The 17,277-nt window shown below is 53.2% G+C and overlaps 1 protein-coding gene and 1 long non-coding RNA gene across 7 annotated transcripts; one reads left to right on the top strand and one right to left on the bottom strand.

Annotated features, from left to right (window-relative positions):
• Window positions 1-779: 779 nt before the first annotated feature.
• On the top strand, window positions 780-15,969 carry Etv4 (ETS variant transcription factor 4). 6 transcript variants are annotated; one of them, XM_006970628.4, is made up of 13 exons: window positions 780-1,010; window positions 1,486-1,596; window positions 1,790-1,883; window positions 2,110-2,157; window positions 8,700-8,753; window positions 10,109-10,235; window positions 11,364-11,528; window positions 11,708-11,976; window positions 13,809-13,883; window positions 14,041-14,109; window positions 14,297-14,469; window positions 14,707-14,808; window positions 15,109-15,969. In XM_006970628.4, exons 2-13 carry the CDS (start codon window positions 1,537-1,539, stop codon window positions 15,331-15,333), a joined length of 1,461 nt encoding a protein of 486 aa, XP_006970690.1. In that variant the 5' UTR covers window positions 780-1,010; window positions 1,486-1,536; the 3' UTR covers window positions 15,334-15,969. The 6 variants fall into 6 exon arrangements, with proteins under 6 accessions (XP_006970690.1, XP_042138798.1, XP_076433800.1 ...); XM_042282864.2 differs by having other exon boundaries at window positions 857-1,010; window positions 1,787-1,883; XM_076577685.1 differs by lacking the exon at window positions 780-1,010 and adding an exon at window positions 1,212-1,318 and having other exon boundaries at window positions 11,382-11,528.
• On the bottom strand, window positions 7,876-12,973 carry LOC121831466 (uncharacterized). Its single transcript, XR_006074919.2, has 3 exons — window positions 12,874-12,973; window positions 11,515-11,614; window positions 7,876-8,000 (listed from the first exon to the last, which is right to left on the bottom strand). It is a non-coding gene; the product is annotated as an uncharacterized LOC121831466 (long non-coding RNA).
• Window positions 15,970-17,277: the final 1,308 nt, after the last annotated feature.

Genomic DNA, 17,277 nt, shown 5'->3' with positions numbered 1-17,277 from the left:
ATGATAAAGCAGGTCACGGATAAAACAGATCTACAGATCACAGGCCCTTGAGAAAACTATATTCATGCCATTTTACATTCGCTGTGAATCAAGTGTGTGTCTATTGTTTTCACATAGCTTAATTCACTTAAGCTCATGGTCTCATCGGGCTGCACAGAAGACCGTGCCGGGTTTGACTCGCTAATGCCCAGCAGTATCCACAAGCTGAGTTACCTCAGGTGAGGGACACTATCCCTTTCTTAGCTCTCTTCCATTTTCATTCGTAAAATAAAATGGAAACAATAGCTCCGCGGCACCAGGTTATGGGAAGGAAATGAGCACGTGGAGGCAGAGCGCTTCATAAATGCTAGTTACTATGGTTCCTTTGGGCACACAAGTTCGTTTGCCTCCCCCTCCCCCCAGGGGCACACAGACGTGTTCACACTCCCACGTACGCACAGAAGCACCGAGGCGTGTGCTAATGCCAGCGGGAGGAGCTCAGGGCTCCTCAGACCCTAAAGCCCACGCCGGAACCGGTAGAGAAGCTGCCCGGTCCTCAGCTTTCCTCTTTTTTCTCAATTCTTTATGAATGAACTGAGGCCGAAAGGAGTTTATTTTTTTATGAATGGAAGTCCAAGAAGTGAATGAAGCCGAGAGACAGCCCCTACATTCTGATTGGCCTCCGTGGATGGGAAACTCCGCCCTCAAGCCAGGCTAGGCGAGTCTGCGGATTGGCGGGCGTGCCCGGCCCTGGGGTTTCATTCACAAAAGTCAATGAAACAAAGGGAACCAGGGGGGTTGGGGTGGGGGGGTGGAGGGGGGAGCAACGGAGGCTGAGGCAAAGGAAATGCACCAATCAGCTGCTCCCCAGGGCTCACAACTGTCTGCTGCGCCCGGAAAACAAGCCGGGGCTCTGGGGACCCGGGGCTCAGGCCGCCTCGCTCCGGCCTAGCCCCTCCACCTTAGTTGTATCATCCCCCGGGCATGCTGAGCATCCCCCCGCGGCTCCTGCACAGACGCGCGGGCCTCAGGTGAAGCTGCGCAAGGGGAAGGAAGGGAGAGTGTCTGTGATTCCCCGCTTCATCTCCCACACACCACGCTCTCTATTCGGCGCCCGCTTCCGCACATTCCGGGGCGGGGGTGGGAGGCGTCGGGATTCGGGGCTGGAGGGGGCGCCTGAGTTATGGGCGTGCGAATGGTGTGCGCCTTGCGCGCGCGCGCACACACACACACCACACACACACACTCACACGCGCGCACACACACGTCTTATGTAACCCAGCTCGGGCTGAGCAGGGCTGCAGAAAGCAGACACGCCGACCCCAGCTCGCGGGAGCAGGTGGGACCTCCTTTGGCGGGAGGGGAGTGGTGGTGGCGGCGCTCGGCCGCGCAGGTCCCAGCGAGTCGGAGAAGTTTCACTGTCCGACCCGCTGCCTCGCGATCGCTCCCTCCCCCCCGCCCCGCAGCGCTCCCGGGACCGTGTACGAACTGCCTCCCCCCTCCCAGGTCTCTGCCTCCGCGCGGGGGCCCGGCCGTGTGGCCGGAGGGAGCGGCCGGATGGAGCGGAGGATGAAAGGCGGATACTTGGACCAGCGAGTGCCCTACACCTTCTGCAGCGTGAGCGCCTCGCCGGCCTCCACGCCCGCCCCCGCCCCGCACCCCGCCCCTACTCTCCCCACAGCCCCCTCCCGGGGGGTCTCAGTGGGGTCCAGGGCGGCCTAGCCCTTGAACCACCCGGGGAACCCACCCCCACCCCCAAGCTAGACTCCTTAGGGTGATTCGGGGGCATTCTCCCCCCTCCTTCCAGCAGAAATCTCCCGGAAATGGGAGCTTGGGCGAAGCGCTGATGGTCCCGCAGGGGAAGCTCATGGACCCGGGCTCCCTGCCGCCTTCCGACTCCGAAGGTAAAGAACCAGACTTAACTGCGACCCCTCTCCTCAACCCACACACATCCCAAAGCTCTATCCTGGACCTCTCCAACCCACGTTTCCCCAAAAGTCAAACCACCTAGAGGACTCTGATCATTCTTCTCCGTCCCTTATGCCCAGTGGGGAGGCTGTAACCCGGGCTAGTCAGGTCTCTCCCCAAATCCTCTCCACCTCATCACCAATTCCAATATTCACCCATCAGATCTCTTCCAGGATCTCAGTCACTTCCAAGAGACGTGGCTCGCTGAAGGTGAGTAGTTTTGTTGTCTTCCTAGAATTCAGAAGTGGGGCTTGGGGGGTCTTCTCTGTCTCAAGGAGCCCTTCAGCTCCCCTCCCCCAGCCTCTATCCACTTCCCTCTCCCCAGTGCCCAGTGTGGACACTTATATCGATATTTATTTTCTCACCCCGAGCCAGGCTTGTATAACTAGGCCTAGGGATGAATCAGACTATTGTGTGGGGTATTTGCTTATTTGAATGGAACTTGGCCCTAGGCCCGTTTTTTTCCTGGTTGAAAATTTCATTTGCAAAGTTTGTTTGGCAGGAGGCCCCAGGCCTAGGTGTAGTGTTGGGGTGTTGGGATGTTTAAAGGGAGCAGTGAGGACCAGGAGAAATGGGAGGAATTTGTTACCTCTCTCCTGGAGCTGCTCAAGTGCTGTTTTTTTTCCTCCCTCCCTTTCACTTCTCCCCAGCTCCAAGGGCCAATTTACTACCCAAGCCAAAGAAACGACCAAAGTTTCAATAATTCTTTTCTTGGCACTTTGGCAGAGAAGACTCAGGGCTGCCTCCCCAAATAGCCTTGATTATAATTCCAGTGGCAACTGGTCCTCCCTCCATCCCTCCTGAATACCTCCACCCCCAGGCAAATGCCCCTCTTCCTGTATGCTGGTGGGTCGGTTGTGAGCTGGCCAGGATGGGGTCAGTGGCCCAGCCTGGGCTGGGTGGGGTAGTGTGTCCTAGCTGGATCCTAGTTGGTGTGTTTTGGTGAGGTTATTTAGGCTGAGGGTGTCGCCGGCAGGGCTGCCAGAAGAAGGAGGCATGGTGACTTACAGTCCCTGGGACTCAGGAAGGGTTAATACTTACCCCATCTTAGCTAACACCCCCTTTATATTCATACTCTAAAAACGAAGAAACCGAAAGTGAACTCTTTCTTGAGGTCTTTTCTCTTCCTGTGGGCTTCCCCATTCCTCCACTCTGGGTACCTTTCTTTTGGAATTTAAAAGCCCCAAATCCACCTCTCTCAGGATTCTCTATAGGAGTGGCTTGGATGAGAAGAAAGACCACTAAGCAGATCTGTGGGGTGAGATGAGGTCTGTCTTGGCCACATCTCACACACACACACACACACACACACACACACACACACACACACACCGCATTATTTAATATTATTATTACTGAAAATTGATTGTTTAGTATGGAGTTCATCTTCCAAAAAATATGGAACAGGGAGTGGGTGGGTTCTGGGGTGTTGAGAATCTTCCTCAGCTGAGTGCCCAGCTTCTAGTTACATGAATAGCTTTGTTGGGTAGGCTTACTCCCTCTCCATGCTCTTGAGCTGAAGAACTCAGAGTTCCCATGATCTCTTAAAGACCTCCTTTTTTACCACCTGATTTCTGATTTGGGTCTGGTTCTCTGGGTTCCCGTTCCGTTCCTTCCCATCAGCTGAGGGTCCCCATGGTGGTCAGCTCCCAGGCTGTGAGTTAGCTCAGGGTGGCATTTTGTCAGTACTTGGTCTATTTGGGTGACAAGGGATGGAAAATGCTCTCTTCATCCAACCATGGGAGCCCCTCCCCTTGGTGGTGGGTCTGGTGACAGTCCATGTGTCTGTCTGTGTGTGTTAGTATGACAGCAAGTGTGTGTGTGCAAGCTTGCACGTGCGCACGCGTGCATGTGTGGGTTACATACTGCTGCCTTGGGAGTCCCTGTACATTTAAATCCAGTGGGTGGGGAGGTGGGGGTGGGGAATGTAAGGGGGGGCTGGGATCTCCTTGGTTCCTTCTCCTTCCTCCTGAGGGAGCAGCTCAGGTTCCCAGCTGGCGATGGATGGCCAGGCCTGAGGGGGGGATGCTGAGGCCACTCGCTCCTCACTCTCTCTGCGGAGACAGATGCAGCTGCCGGGGTCCTGTCCCCCTGCACCATCCCAACATCACCCCAATCTTCTTTCCTGCCTCTTCTCACCAGGTCAGTGGCCCCCTCACTGTCCAAAGGGGTGACAGGGAGGGACGAGCTCCTTTGGAAACTTGCCAGTAGTGGGGGACATCACGAGGAATGGGGCCCAGAGCCCAACCTCCCCTCTCTCAGCTTGGTTTCTTCCTAAAGCCTCAATTTGGAGAGAAACAGTGAATTCTTATAGCGTGGGTGGGGCAGTGAAGATTTGGAGGTGGTGGTGACCAGGCTGGACCCAAGCGGGGATAGAGAGAATTGGACGTGGCTTCTGGAATATCAGCTGCTGACTGGGCTTTTGGGGTGACTGCTGGTAAGGCTCTTCTGAGGCAGTATGCATACACATCTTCGGGGTCGGGATTTTTCTGCGTAGAAGGATGAACTGAGCCGAGGAGGGTCATCTGGTTTCTGGGTGCCTGTGTTCTGTTGAGATGTTGGGGAAAGGATCAGGCTGCCACAGAGAAACCCAGGCTCGGGCAGACTGCGCCAAGATTTGGTGGTTATGTAATGTAAAAGATTTGTGGATCTGGTGGAGGGTCTCTTTGTGGAACTGTAAGGAGCCTTCAAGAACCATTAGGGACAATGACTCTGGTCTCTTTGGTAGTTGGGAACACTACCTGAGCTCTGTACGCCCTTTGTATGAAGTTCGGGGGGCGGGGGGACTGTGAATTTCCAGAAGACTTATGGATAGATTTGGGGTCCCTGATGTTGCTATTCTGCATGTAAAATTGTTGGTGTTGCATCATATATGGTGATAATACGGATTTTCCTAGGATGAGAATGGTTTATTGCTGCTATCAGAATTTTAAGGGATGGATCTGGCTCATCCTCTCACAATTACCGCAGCCAAACACGCCTTCAAGGGTGACACTCTCCTGGGCCCTTTGACCTCCTTATCTATAGAGACCAAAAGAGACCCCTGGTGTGGAGAGAAAGCATGGAGGGTGCTTTCACCCATTTATTTTCTCAGAGTGAAGTACAAGGAATTCCGGTGAAAGTGTGTGCATGCACCCTGGTGTCTGGGGGGGGTGTCAGTCTGTTGGGGAGGGAGGGGGTTAGTCCTTAGTTCTCTCCCTAGTCTTTCCTAGTTCAATGGCTCCTCCATCTTTCTCTTTCCTCCCCTTCCATAAGGTTCCTGGAGAGGAATGTCCCCTCCACAGATAGAGAACTGGTTCCTTCCAAAATAGAGGCTGCCAGGGTGGGGGCAGGGTGCGGGTGAGAGCCCCCGGCCAACAGTGACACAATAGAGCAAAGCTCTGGAGAATGCTACCATTCACTCTTATGTGGGACTGGGACTGCCCCCACGCCCAGAGGATGACGTCCCTTTGTGGGATACATGGTAGCTGGCTCGTGATAGCCTCTGCTGCTTAGCTGGTTGAATTTCCCATCTCTTCTGGAGCCCATCTTTGGGGTCCCCCTGGCTTCCTGTTGAAGGGACAGTCCCTGAATATTCTGTGTGTGTGTGTGTGTGTGTGTGTGTGTGTGTGTGTGTGTGTGTGTGTGTGTGTGTTCGTAAGTTACACTGGGTACACACACACACACACATGCTCGCATGCATGCATCTCCCTTAATCATCTGCCATGTCCCCACCTAGACAGTCTCTTTTTAGTGCCAGTGGAGCTGGGGACAGACTCTGGCACACTGGCTTAGCAGCCAAAACAGAGCCGAGTCAACAAACAGAATGGTGCATGTTCAATACCAAACATGGTAATTAAAATTTCTTCTGCTCTCCAGGAACGCAAGGCTCTGTTTCTGTTCCTATTTCTACCCTCGTTGATAGTCTCTGGGAGACTGAGGGCCCTGCGGTCCCTCTGTGGGAGAGGGCCAGTATTGGGAGAGCTGAGCAGGGAGTGGGGCTCACTCCCCATTCTGGGACGAGGATAGCGTCATCTTTGGGGGGTTCAGTCTGTGTGCTGAAGAGAGCTCTCTTCTGGGGGTTCTGGATCAACTTTCAAGCGTGAGGCAGGAGGAAAGGTCAGATGACCCACAGGGCTCTCTTGCCCAGTGGCGTCAGCAGATGCCCCCAGCCCATTACCTCACTGGAAACGAGTAGTTAATGAGGCCCCAGGAGGGGCTCCAGAGTACGTCAGTTACCCCCTGCCAAGTTCTGCCCCCTTCCTTGCCCTCGGGACCCTCCTTGCCTAAGTAGCAGGGAGGGAAGTATCGCTCAGCCTGTTTGTTTCTGCCACCTTCAGGGTGTCTGTCACCTTTGAATGGGCCAGAAGAAATGCGTCCTTCCCTTTGAGCAGGAAGAAATGTGTCCTTCCCTTTGACTAGCACTTTCCAAATGAGCCAGCCACCAGGGCCATTTATTGCAAATCTGGATGCCTGTCCCACCTCTGTCTTATAGAATGACTTTCCAGATTTGAGGACTAGGAACCTGGGAACCGCTGGGGATAACACCCCTGGGTGATTCTTTAGTCAGGCTGACCAGGGGACAGCCTCTGTGGGATGCAGTTGGGCTTCCAAAAAGCTGGGGATTTATGTATACTTTTGCCGAGGGATTTAGCATCCCATTGATATATTTGGCCACTTGGGAATTATAGTGCGCTGTTCTAAGTAAGTTCTTAACTACTGGAGACTTCGGGTTCTTAAACTCTCTCACGCCAGTCTCTCTATCTAAAAACTAATCATCTAAGCCAGACATGGTCTTGCATAGGCCTGTAATTAACAACCCTTAGAAAGCTGAGGCAGGAGGATGGTGAATTTAGAATTTAAGGCCAGCTTGGAGTACCTAGTAAGATCTTGTCTCAAAAAGAAAATAAGGCCTGGGGGTTCATAAGGACCTTGATTCAACCCCAACCATTGCAATAAGTAAATAAGTAAAAATCAACTATAAACCTCTATCTGTAATCACTTAGTACCTCTGACATTTGAAGCAAGCATTTGATCACAGCTTGAGCATCCCTGTAAGATGAGCTTTTCCGGTGGTGTGCCAACGCTGGTGGTAGCTGGCATGTGGAGAGGAGTAGCTGCAGGGTAAGGGGAGGATTGCTTGGCTTAGGATCGCCCTGCCTTTGGAGTCTGTGGTGCTAGCTCCTCTCAGCCTGAGGATGAGTCCCCTTGGATGCTTATTCATAAATAACGATTATTCAGTTTCTGGTCTGAGTGCTAGGTAGTCATCTGAAGAAGGAAAGGCCCTTGTCCACACAGCTTAATAACTTCCTGGTGAAGAGATGAACACTAACATGTAAATATACATTAATAAGATGGGGGGGGCGGGGGCCGGGGAGAAAGCCAGCTGAGACAGAAAGCCAAAAGGGACAGTTTTGCTTTGAGTGGTCAGAGAAGGCCTCTAATCAGCCTGACAAGGGGCCCATCTGCAATCCCAGCATTCCAGGCAGAGTCAGGAAGATGCTGAGTGAGTTTCAGATCAGCCTGGGCTAGCTACATAGTGAGATCCTGAACAGAACAGAGGATGGGGGGGGGAGGGGGCAGCTCAGCAGGACTGAGGGCTGAAGGAGACCAAGGTGCTAGGGCCTATCAGCAGCAAGGAGAGGCAGGCCAGAGGGATGAGAGGAGGCCAAGGGCAGGAGTTCAGGTTTCACATTTTAAGGGAGAGCTCAAAGTGATTTGGTTTCTGTTGTACAAAGATCACCCTGCCAGCTGGGCGGGCTGCAGAACCTGGAGCTGGTGAATGGGGAAACACAGGGTCCTGTGGCCCAGATCTGAGCCTGTGTGCTCACATGGGATTGGGTGTAGAGTGTTCCCTACCCCTCATCTTACACGCCTCACCAGCCACTCTGAAGTCTGAGTCTTTTATCTTGCAATTTCGACATTGTCCAGTCTGCGAGCAGTCTCCCGGGAGTGACAGTCCAGTCTCCTGGGTCACGAGTTCCATTGTCCTGCTTCAGACCCACTATTATCTTAGACAATCAGGAAGTCCTTCTTTGTGTCTGTTCTTCTTTCTGCTGTAATTCTTTTTCCCCCTTGATAGAGAGGCAAAAGTAAACAAAAAACGATGGAGTCCATTGAGGTACCCTGTGGTACAGAGATGCTGGCCCCTGGAGAATGCTCCCTAGACCTCCAGGCTTGGAGAGTCCGCCTTTCCCTTGGCTACACATCAGTGATGAGATGGTGTCTCCAGCTTCCTCCTGTCCTATTTTTACCTTCTTTTCACATCTCTGCAGCTGTTCTCCCCCCCCCCCATCCCCTTTCCTAGGCTCCAGAGCTCTCCTGTGTCTCCAAAGCACCTGGGAAATTATTTGAAGTGAAGACTCCTGGACCCTTCTCAAATTCAGAATTTCCTCATCAGATTCCATGTCCACAGAATCCCACAGTTTATAATTCCTGCTCACTCCAATAGCACTCTGCTGGGAGCCCTGACAAAGCCTTGTAAATTTTGAAGGGCAGGTCCATTTGCACTTCAGGAAAATGGAGGGACCAGGGACAAAACATCTAGGCAAAGACTGGAGTCTTCTCAGACAAGTTCTGAGAGTCCTCCCTGGAGCCTTCATGCAGCAGGGGCTGGAGGGTGTGGGACTTATGGTGGAATGACCCTTGGTCTAAGGAAAGCTCTTGATTGCTTCAAGGCTGGAGCTAATCTTCAGGGTGGTGACAATGGTGTCTTCCTGGGGCTGCCACTTTGTACAGTCACACCCCAGACTCACTCTAGCCTCTCTCTGCAGCTCAGGTACCAGACAGTGATGAACAGTTCGTTCCTGATTTCCATTCAGAAAACTGTGAGTAGTGAATGCTGGGTACAGGGATGGGGGATGGGGATCAGAGAAAGACAGGAAGTGAGTCATGGGGGCAGAGAGTCACCCAGAGGAGAGCAGTTTGCTCTCACCTAAAGACAGGGTGAAAGTCAGGGCTCCTCATCCTGGAATATGGACTCCAAGACAAATGCAGTGACTGGAAATGAAGACCTTGGTTCCCCTCTGGAGCTGTAGCCCTGTGACTTGGAACAGATACATGCTTTCTCTCTCCAGCCCAAGCCAGGGACTTGAGACAGCTCAGCAGGACCCACATTCACTGTTCTCTTATTCTCTTTAGCACTGGTGATGTTGCCCCAGGAAAGATTGTCAATGTCTTTGGAGAGTTTGGGGTTGGGTAAAAATGGGGTGGTCAGTGATACTGCAGAAATACCCTACAATATTAAAGACATCCTCCCAAATCTGACCCCAAGTCACAAGTGTCCTGTTGAGAAACAATGCTTGGCCAGATATGGTGGCCCACACCGTAATCTGGAGGATAGTGAGTTTGAAACCAATCTGGATACGTGGCGAGGCCTTGCCTCAAATGAAAAAGAATGCCTGGTGTGCGGCTTTTAATCCTAGTACCTGGGAGGCAGAGGTAAGCAGATCTCTGTGAATTTGAGGACAGCCAGGGCTATACAGAGAAACCCTGTCTTGAAAAAACAAAAAAGAAAAAGAAAATATAAGAAAAGATATTTGGATATGAGGTACTGCTCTCGGCTGTCACCATCCATGAAATAAAGCAGGCACAAGAATGGAAAACACAGACATCAGAACTGTGGATTCCAGGGCATCTGATGGGACTGCAGGAGGCCAGGACATCACTCACGCCAGGGCTCAGCCACAGTGGTAGCTGGACTCTGAGAACCCAGCAAGCGCCCAGAAAAGGCCAATGCTCCTCGCAGATAATTAGGAGCATGTGTATGTTACTCAGCTGACATACAAGCAGGCTCATCGCCAGACTCCCTCAGAAAACCAAAGCATCTTTATAGCCCCAAATAAGAGAACATGTCTCTCACTTGGAATTTTCCAGAGCACTCTGAAAGCCAAAGGCCCTGGGTCCAGTGTGCTTGCTTTTACGAAGGTGTTTTCTTGGCTGGGGGTGTGCGTGTTAACTCTTAGATGGTTCTCTTGGTTAATACGAGACGTTAGCCTAAGTAAAACCAGTCACCACAGGAGTAACCAGAACGTTCCGGAAGCATCCAACTTCGGTGTTCTGAGAACGAGAGCCCGAAGGGAGGGTACTGCACCAGTAACCTAACCCGTCCTCAGAAAGCTGGGGTGTCACAAGCCCTGGCGGCCTCGGCGTGACTCTGGCTTTGCTCTGTCCGACCCCACAGTAGCCTTCCATAGCCCCACCACCAGGATCAAGAAGGAACCCCAGAGTCCCCGCACAGAACCCGCCCTGTCCTGCAGCAGGAAGCCACCACTCCCCTACCACCATGGAGAGCAGTGCCTTTACTCCAGGTGAGCCCTGACCCGGGAAGGTGTGGTGAAGTCTGGGGCAAGGTGTCAGGAGGTCAAGGCTCCCTCGAGGGTTGGCGGATGGGAGGGCAGCCCTGAGCTGCCGCAGCCGCAGAGGTGAAGCTTGGACCGTGGAGGGTTTCCTAGTCCCGTAGGTAGCACTCGCCGGGATGCCTCTGAGTGTTAGCAGGCGGCACCACACAGCGGACAGATGGCCCCCAGCGTGCTGAGGCCTGAGCACAATGAGTCTCTTCCTGGAGGCCCATGTCCTGCTCAAACCAGTTGCTCTGGGCGTCAGAGAGATAATGTCAAGCTAAGGGGCTCAGTTCAAGGATTAAGAAAAGGAATTCACTTAGGCAGGCATGATGGCATGTGCTTGAGACAGGAGGATGGTGAGTCTGAGGTCAGCCTTAGCTCCATAGAGAGGTTCAGGTCAAGCGAGACCCTGGAGATGGGGAGAGAAAAAAAAGAATTCGCCGGGGGCTGGGAATGTTAGCGAAATCGGTAGCGTGCTTGTCTAGTGCGCAAAGTCCTGATTGGATTGTCAGCACCGCATAGACCTGGCGGGCGATGATGTGCATGCAATCGTAGCAGTTGTGAGGCGGAAAAAAGAGAGGTCATTGTTGGCTGCATTCTGGAGAGTTTAAGGCCACCCTGGGCTACATGAGGCTCTATCTTACAAACAAACAAACAAACAAAACACTTCCTACCACCTGGGAGGCAGAGGCCAGCCTGGGCTACAGAGTGAATTCTAGGATAGCCAGGGATACACAGAGAAACACTGTCTCAAAACTACAATAAATAGGTAAATAAAATTGCTGGGCAGTAGTGGCCCATGCCTTTAATCCCAGCACTCGGGAGGCAGAGGCAGGCGGATCTCTGAGTTTGAGGCCAGCCTGGTCCACAGAGGGAGATCCAGGACAGCCAGGACTACAGAGAGAAACCTGTCACCGGGGGAGGGAGGAGGGCACAAAACCCAAAAATTTAAATAAATATATAAATAAATAAAATTTTCACCCAGCTCCTCTACTGCTACAGTTGTAATCATCACTTCCAGGGGGATGAAGGGTAGAACAGATGGTCACCTAGTTTCTCTGTCCCCTCATATTCCCATCTCCCCTTCAACTCCAGTGCCTATGACTCCCCCAGACAAATCGGCATCAAGTCCCCCGCCCCCGGTGCCCCTGGACAGTCGCCCCTGCAGCCGTTTCCCAGGGCAGAACAACAGCAGAGTCTCCTGAGATCCTCCAGCTCTTCCCAGTCCCACCCTGGCCACGGGTACCTTGGTGAGCACAGGTAAGGAGACAGATCCACAGTACCGAGGGACCCAGGCCTCGCCAGGCTGTCTGGGCTCAGTTCCCTAGTTCTCCATGGAGACCTGGCTGGGAGGAGAGGAGCACCTGTCAGCGAGTGATAGGCTCAAGGGGACCTAATGGAAGATTCTCTTTTCTTCCCTCTCCATCCATCCCGTCCAGCTCCGTCTTCCAGCAGTCCCTGGACATGTGCCGCTCCTTCACATCTCCTCAGGGAGGGGGCCGGGAACCTCTCCCAGCCCCCTACCAACACCAGCTGTCGGAGCCCTGCCCACCCTACCCCCAGCAGAGCTTCAAGCAGGAATACCACGATCCCCTGTATGAACAGGCTGGCCAGCCAGCTGCGAGCCAGGGTGGGGTCAGTGGGCACAGGTACCCAGGGGCGGGGGTGTTGATCAAACAGGAGCGCACAGACTTCTCCTATGACTCAGGTAAGAGACTCTTGGGGGGGGGGGCACCAGGTGGGGTGGCATGTACTCCTGTGAGCAGTGAGGTGAAGCAAAGGTCCCTAGAAGGTTTGTGCCTTTCCATGGTTCATAATCCAACTCATTCACTTTTTAAAAAATATATTCTAAAGAATGATCGTTTTCTAGCCAGCTGACATTCAGATAAAATGATAGGGTATATAACACCTTTGCCCTTACAGCTTTTGGCAATAAGAAGGGCTGGGCATTTACTTCTGTTAGAGGTTTGGGAGTTTTAATTAACGCACTAAGACCAGAGTACTGTGCCTGGAACAAGAGTATGCAGCCAGAGGATACAAAATGAGATTTGTCATTAGTCCTTGTCTCCAGGAGCTGAACATGTGTACCCATGTAGTTCAAGCACTTGGGAAGTGGAGGCAGGATAATCATCGGCATCAAGGCTAGCCTTGACTAGTGTCCATAAAGAGAGAGAGAGAGAGAGAGAGAGAGAGAGAGAGAGAGAGAGAGAGGAGAGAGAGAGCTGTGGTTGTTCGTTCCTATTACTGTCAGCATCATGGAGGGGAGGGCAGATGGTTGGCCATGAGTTTGAGACTAGCCTGAGCTACGTAATGAATTTCAGGCTAGCCTGGGCTACAGAGTGAGACTTTGTCTCAAAAAAAAAAAATGGAGGGGGCGGGGAGAGAGAGAACACGCTGCAGAGCTGGCTGGAATTGCAGAATTTTTCTTTTCCTGGTGCCCATAGTATTTCTGGGTCAGGAGCTGAACCACAAACCCCTAGCAGCTCCAGGGAGAGAACAGGATAGGTGCTTCCCTTCCTCACACCCTGGCGGTGCCACCCCCCACCCCCCGCCCCCAGCCCGGTGAAGTGGCGGCTGGAGGAGGGAGATGCTCTGAGTTGCTGACCTTCAAAGGCTGGAGACCGGAGGGGATCGTGTTACTTGCCCTTGAACTCCTGCCCCTCCTCCCTCCGCTTTCCTGAATGGAGTCAGGAATTCCATTCACAAAATGGAGGCATGAATGAACCCTCCCCCTGTCTCCTCCCCCGAGGTGTCGGGTGTCAGCGGCTCATTCATAGGTGGGAGCGGAGGGGGGCGGGAAAGGGTTGCAACTTGAAGCGTGGCTTCACACAGTCGCTTTCCCTAGGTGGAGCTTGGAGTTTTCAGTTCCATGGCGTGGAACCCAGTAGAATGCACTTAGACCCGAGAAAAAAATCAGCTCGCTCTCTCTCTCTCTCTCTCTCTCTCTCTCTCTCTCTCTCTCTCTCTCTCTCTCTCTCTCTCTCTCTCTCTCCCCTCTCCCCTCTCCCCTCTCTCTCCTCTCTCTCTCTCTCTCCTCTTCTCTCCTCTCCCCTCTCTCTCCTCTCTCTCTCTCATACACACACACACACAGAGAGAGAGAGAGAGAGAGAGAGAGAGAGAGAGAGAAACAGAAACAAAAACAGACCACTGGGCTTGGAACCTGACCTGCTGACCGGACATGTGCCCATTCAGAGGAAGTCTTAGACGAACCCTTCCCAGCCTCCGGAGGTTCATCTCTCACCCCCTCCTTCCCCTGAACTCACAGGAAACAGCTGCTCCCTGGAATCTTGGGCCTTGCTGAACAGGCTGCCTGGTCCCAGCTGCTGCCCCCATGCCCTCTGCCCCAGCCCTCAAACTGGGGGCCTCAAGCCTCCAGCTCCCTCTGGGTGAACTTCCCCTGGGATTTGGTAGCAAAAGGACAGTCGCTGGACCGCAGGCCAGCGACACGAACTTCTTGAGTGTGCGTAGGGCTTCTTCCTCCCCTGCTTCTCTGCTTCACTTCAGTCACTTAACGGCATCATCCTTCCTTCCCTCCCCCAGATGTCCCTGGGTGTGCATCCATGTATCTCCACGCAGAGGGCTTCTCTGGGCCCTCTCCAGGTGATGGAGTGATAGGTAAGGCAGCCCCTTCCTTCCCTGGCTAAGGCCTCCTAATGGGGGGAGGGATCCTTGCATCCGGGAGAGTCACCCCAGGCAGGAGTGCCTTTAGATTGTGTGGGGTCTCCAATCAGTGAAGCCTCAGATCTGAGCAATCCCCAACTTCCTCCACAAGGTTATGGCTATGAGAAATCTCTTCGACCATTCCCAGATGATGTCTGCATTGTCCCTGAAAAATTTGAAGGTCAGAGAAGAGTCTGCAGAGGATGGTCAGGGCCCTTCTTCTCCACCCCATCACACTGGGTCCTATAAGAGTCACATTTCACTGTTGGGAGAGGTCGGGGCACACAGGAAAGTTTGGGGACGTCCCATGGGAAGGGAAGGAGGTTGGTTCGGGGATATGTACCTCACACCTATTTCCACTTTCCCAGGAGACATCAAGCAGGAAGGGGTTGGAGCTTTCCGGGAGGGGCCACCCTACCAGCGCCGGGGTGCCTTGCAACTGTGGCAGTTTCTGGTGGCCCTGCTGGATGACCCAACCAATGCTCACTTCATTGCGTGGACAGGCCGGGGGATGGAGTTTAAACTAATTGAACCTGAAGAGGTGGGTGTTGGTTCCCACCCCTCCTCTCCAGCACCTCAGGAGCCTGGAGAGGAGAAAGGATGGTCCTTGCCTTCACTGTCACCCTCGGGCTGCTGACCTAGTCTGAGTCCGTTGTATGGTAACAAGTCAAGATGATCTCAGCACCAAGAATCTCAAATGCGCTTTCCACCCTCCCCTGCCCCCCATTTTTCCTCAGAGATGGCATCTCCACCCAAATACTTTGTCTCTTGTCCCCAGGTCGCCAGGCTCTGGGGCATCCAGAAGAACCGGCCAGCCATGAATTACGACAAGCTGAGCCGCTCACTGCGATACTATTATGAGAAAGGCATCATGCAGAAGGTCGGGTGAGGTCTTGGCATGACCATGAGGAGGGTTGGAGGGAGGGCTGTGGGCCGAGAGAGAACACGCTAAAATGTAAATCCCACCGTTCCTCTGGGAAGTTGCTAAACCGAGCGGTCCCTAAGCATGCTGAGATTGAAATGTGTGAACAATCCCGAAGAGAGTGGGTTTCAAGAGGAACCAATGGGGGAAGGCAAGGGGTCCTGATGTGTTTCTGTGATCCATGGGAAGGGCAGGATCTTCTAAATTCCCTGCTGAGGCAGGGTACACATGTCTGGCCTGACAGCCCTCTCTCCACAGGTGGCTGGCGAACGTTACGTGTACAAGTTTGTGTGTGAGCCCGAGGCCCTGTTCTCCCTGGCCTTCCCAGATAATCAGCGTCCAGCTTTGAAGGCCGAGTTTGACCGGCCAGTCAGTGAGGAGGACACAGTCCCTTTGTCCCACTTGGATGAGAGCCCTGCCTACCTCCCAGAACTGGCTGGCCCCGCTCAGCCCTTTAGCCACAAAGGTGGCTATTCTTACTAGGCCCCAGTGGCTTCCCCTTGCCATGGGTGGGGCTGCCCAGTGTACATATCAACAGATTTGGTGTTGGGGAAGCCCTCGTGCTCATACCCACAGACGTCTCTAGGATCAGCTCTCCACTATCCCATCTTACTCCTGGCCAGACTCACCAGAGTCTGCAGGAAGGACAGGGGAGGCAGGACAAGTCTAAAGGCAGCGACGCTGGAGTCCACTGTGGTTCACCTCTGCCCCCAGGAGTTCCGCTTGGCCTCTGCCTAGGTCTTACTGGGAGGCAGTTCCCCACTCCCACCACAGAGAACCAGTGTTTGTTCTGTTCCGGGGACAGACAAGGGGCTTTGAAACTTTATTATGGCAGCAGGGCCAAGGGGTTCCTGGGACACCCCCACTTCTCCCGCCATGGGAGAGGGAAGCCTGGGTTCTGGGCTCTGCCCTGAGCCGGGATCCTGTGTTCTTGGTGCTGTGCTCTTGGGGGGGCAGGAGCAGGTGGAAGGCAGCTGGGGTGGGTGCTGGGTAGAGGCAGGGACAGAGAGGTCCCTGCTCCAAGGGGTCTTCTGGCTCTCTGCCCTAGGCCTACCCATGCCTAGTTCCACCTTCACCTCATCTGCCAGACATTAATAAACACCTCTGCTTCTCCTGTTAGTTCTCGGGTGCTCTTTGCTTCTGTGAGACCTAGGGTGGGAAGAACTATGGCCATAAAGCAGATGACCAGAGTCTGATGTCTGTACCAAGGCATGTAAACATGATGACGTGATAATGCTGTTCCTGGATTCTAGCTCAGGCCCTCCTGAGCAAATCTGGAGAAAAGCAAGTCCCCTCTGGCCTTTGGTTTTCCTCTAGAAAATGAACTTGGTGAAATCTGCTCTTCCCCAGCCCAGGATCGTGTGAGGATCCAGAAATAATGGAGAGGGTACTTTTTAACCCAGATGGGGCCCCTTGACTGTCCCTCGGCTGGCCTGTCCCAGGGAATATCCCCAGGGAGACACCAGTCTATGGCTTTGTGATCATAGCTGTTCCCACAACCCGGAGACCATGTTTACCCTAACTGCTTGTCCTTCCTCCTCCACGAGCTCCAGGTTGCTGCTTTTACTGAGGTCAGGGACAAGTGTTTAGAGAATGGAAAAGGAGAAAGGTACCCAAACAAGACGCTGCAGGGGAGGAGGTGACAGCAGGTTCTGGGCAGGCTTTTTAGGGGGGTGGCAGACACGTCACAGGGTATGATTGAGGAGCTGTGACAGGCAGATCAAGAACAGAAAGGGACAGAATCTGTATCTAGAGCCAGCTTTCTAGAACTTGGCTCAGTTAAAAACAAGCCCATTCAGCGGAAAGCCAACTGCTACCCACAAATACAAGGCACCACTTTTTCCTAGAAACACCGAAAATCAATGTAGTGACTCAATTCAGAACTAGAAAAAGAAAACCAATTCTGGGGGTTAAAGTTTTAGGCGGAGCAGGCTGACTCTGTGGGTAAGGGTTGCTTGCTTCCTGCCAACCCTAGCTACCCGAGTTCTATCCCCAGCATCCACGTGGTGGAGAGAGAGAGAACAAACTCCCTATGGGTTGTCCTCTCACCACACACACACACACACACACACACACACACACACACACACACACACACACACACAGTGGCCAAGAAGATTCCAGTTCTGTGCACAAGACCCACCCACATCATCTGGGCTCTCAATCCTAGGAAATACTGGCTTGAGAAAGAATGAGAGCCAAGGACCTGGGGAGATGACTCAGCTATTAAAAAGTACTGGGGACTCTTGCAAAGGACCCAGGTTTCTCAGCAGCCACATGACAGCTCACAACCATTTGTAACTTGAATTCCAGGGGATCTGGTACCCTCCTCTGACTTATGCAGGGACCAGGCATGACATACAAATGGCACACAAACATGCCTGATGCAGGCAAAGCTCCCATGCACATAAAATACTTTAAGCATTT

The sequence above is a fragment of the Peromyscus maniculatus genome, chromosome 8 (genome assembly GCF_049852395.1).
Source record: "Peromyscus maniculatus bairdii isolate BWxNUB_F1_BW_parent chromosome 8, HU_Pman_BW_mat_3.1, whole genome shotgun sequence".
NCBI lineage: Eukaryota > Metazoa > Chordata > Mammalia > Rodentia > Cricetidae > Peromyscus > Peromyscus maniculatus.
Note: the sequence above shows the minus strand (reverse complement) of the source record. Positions and strands in the feature narration are given on the sequence as shown.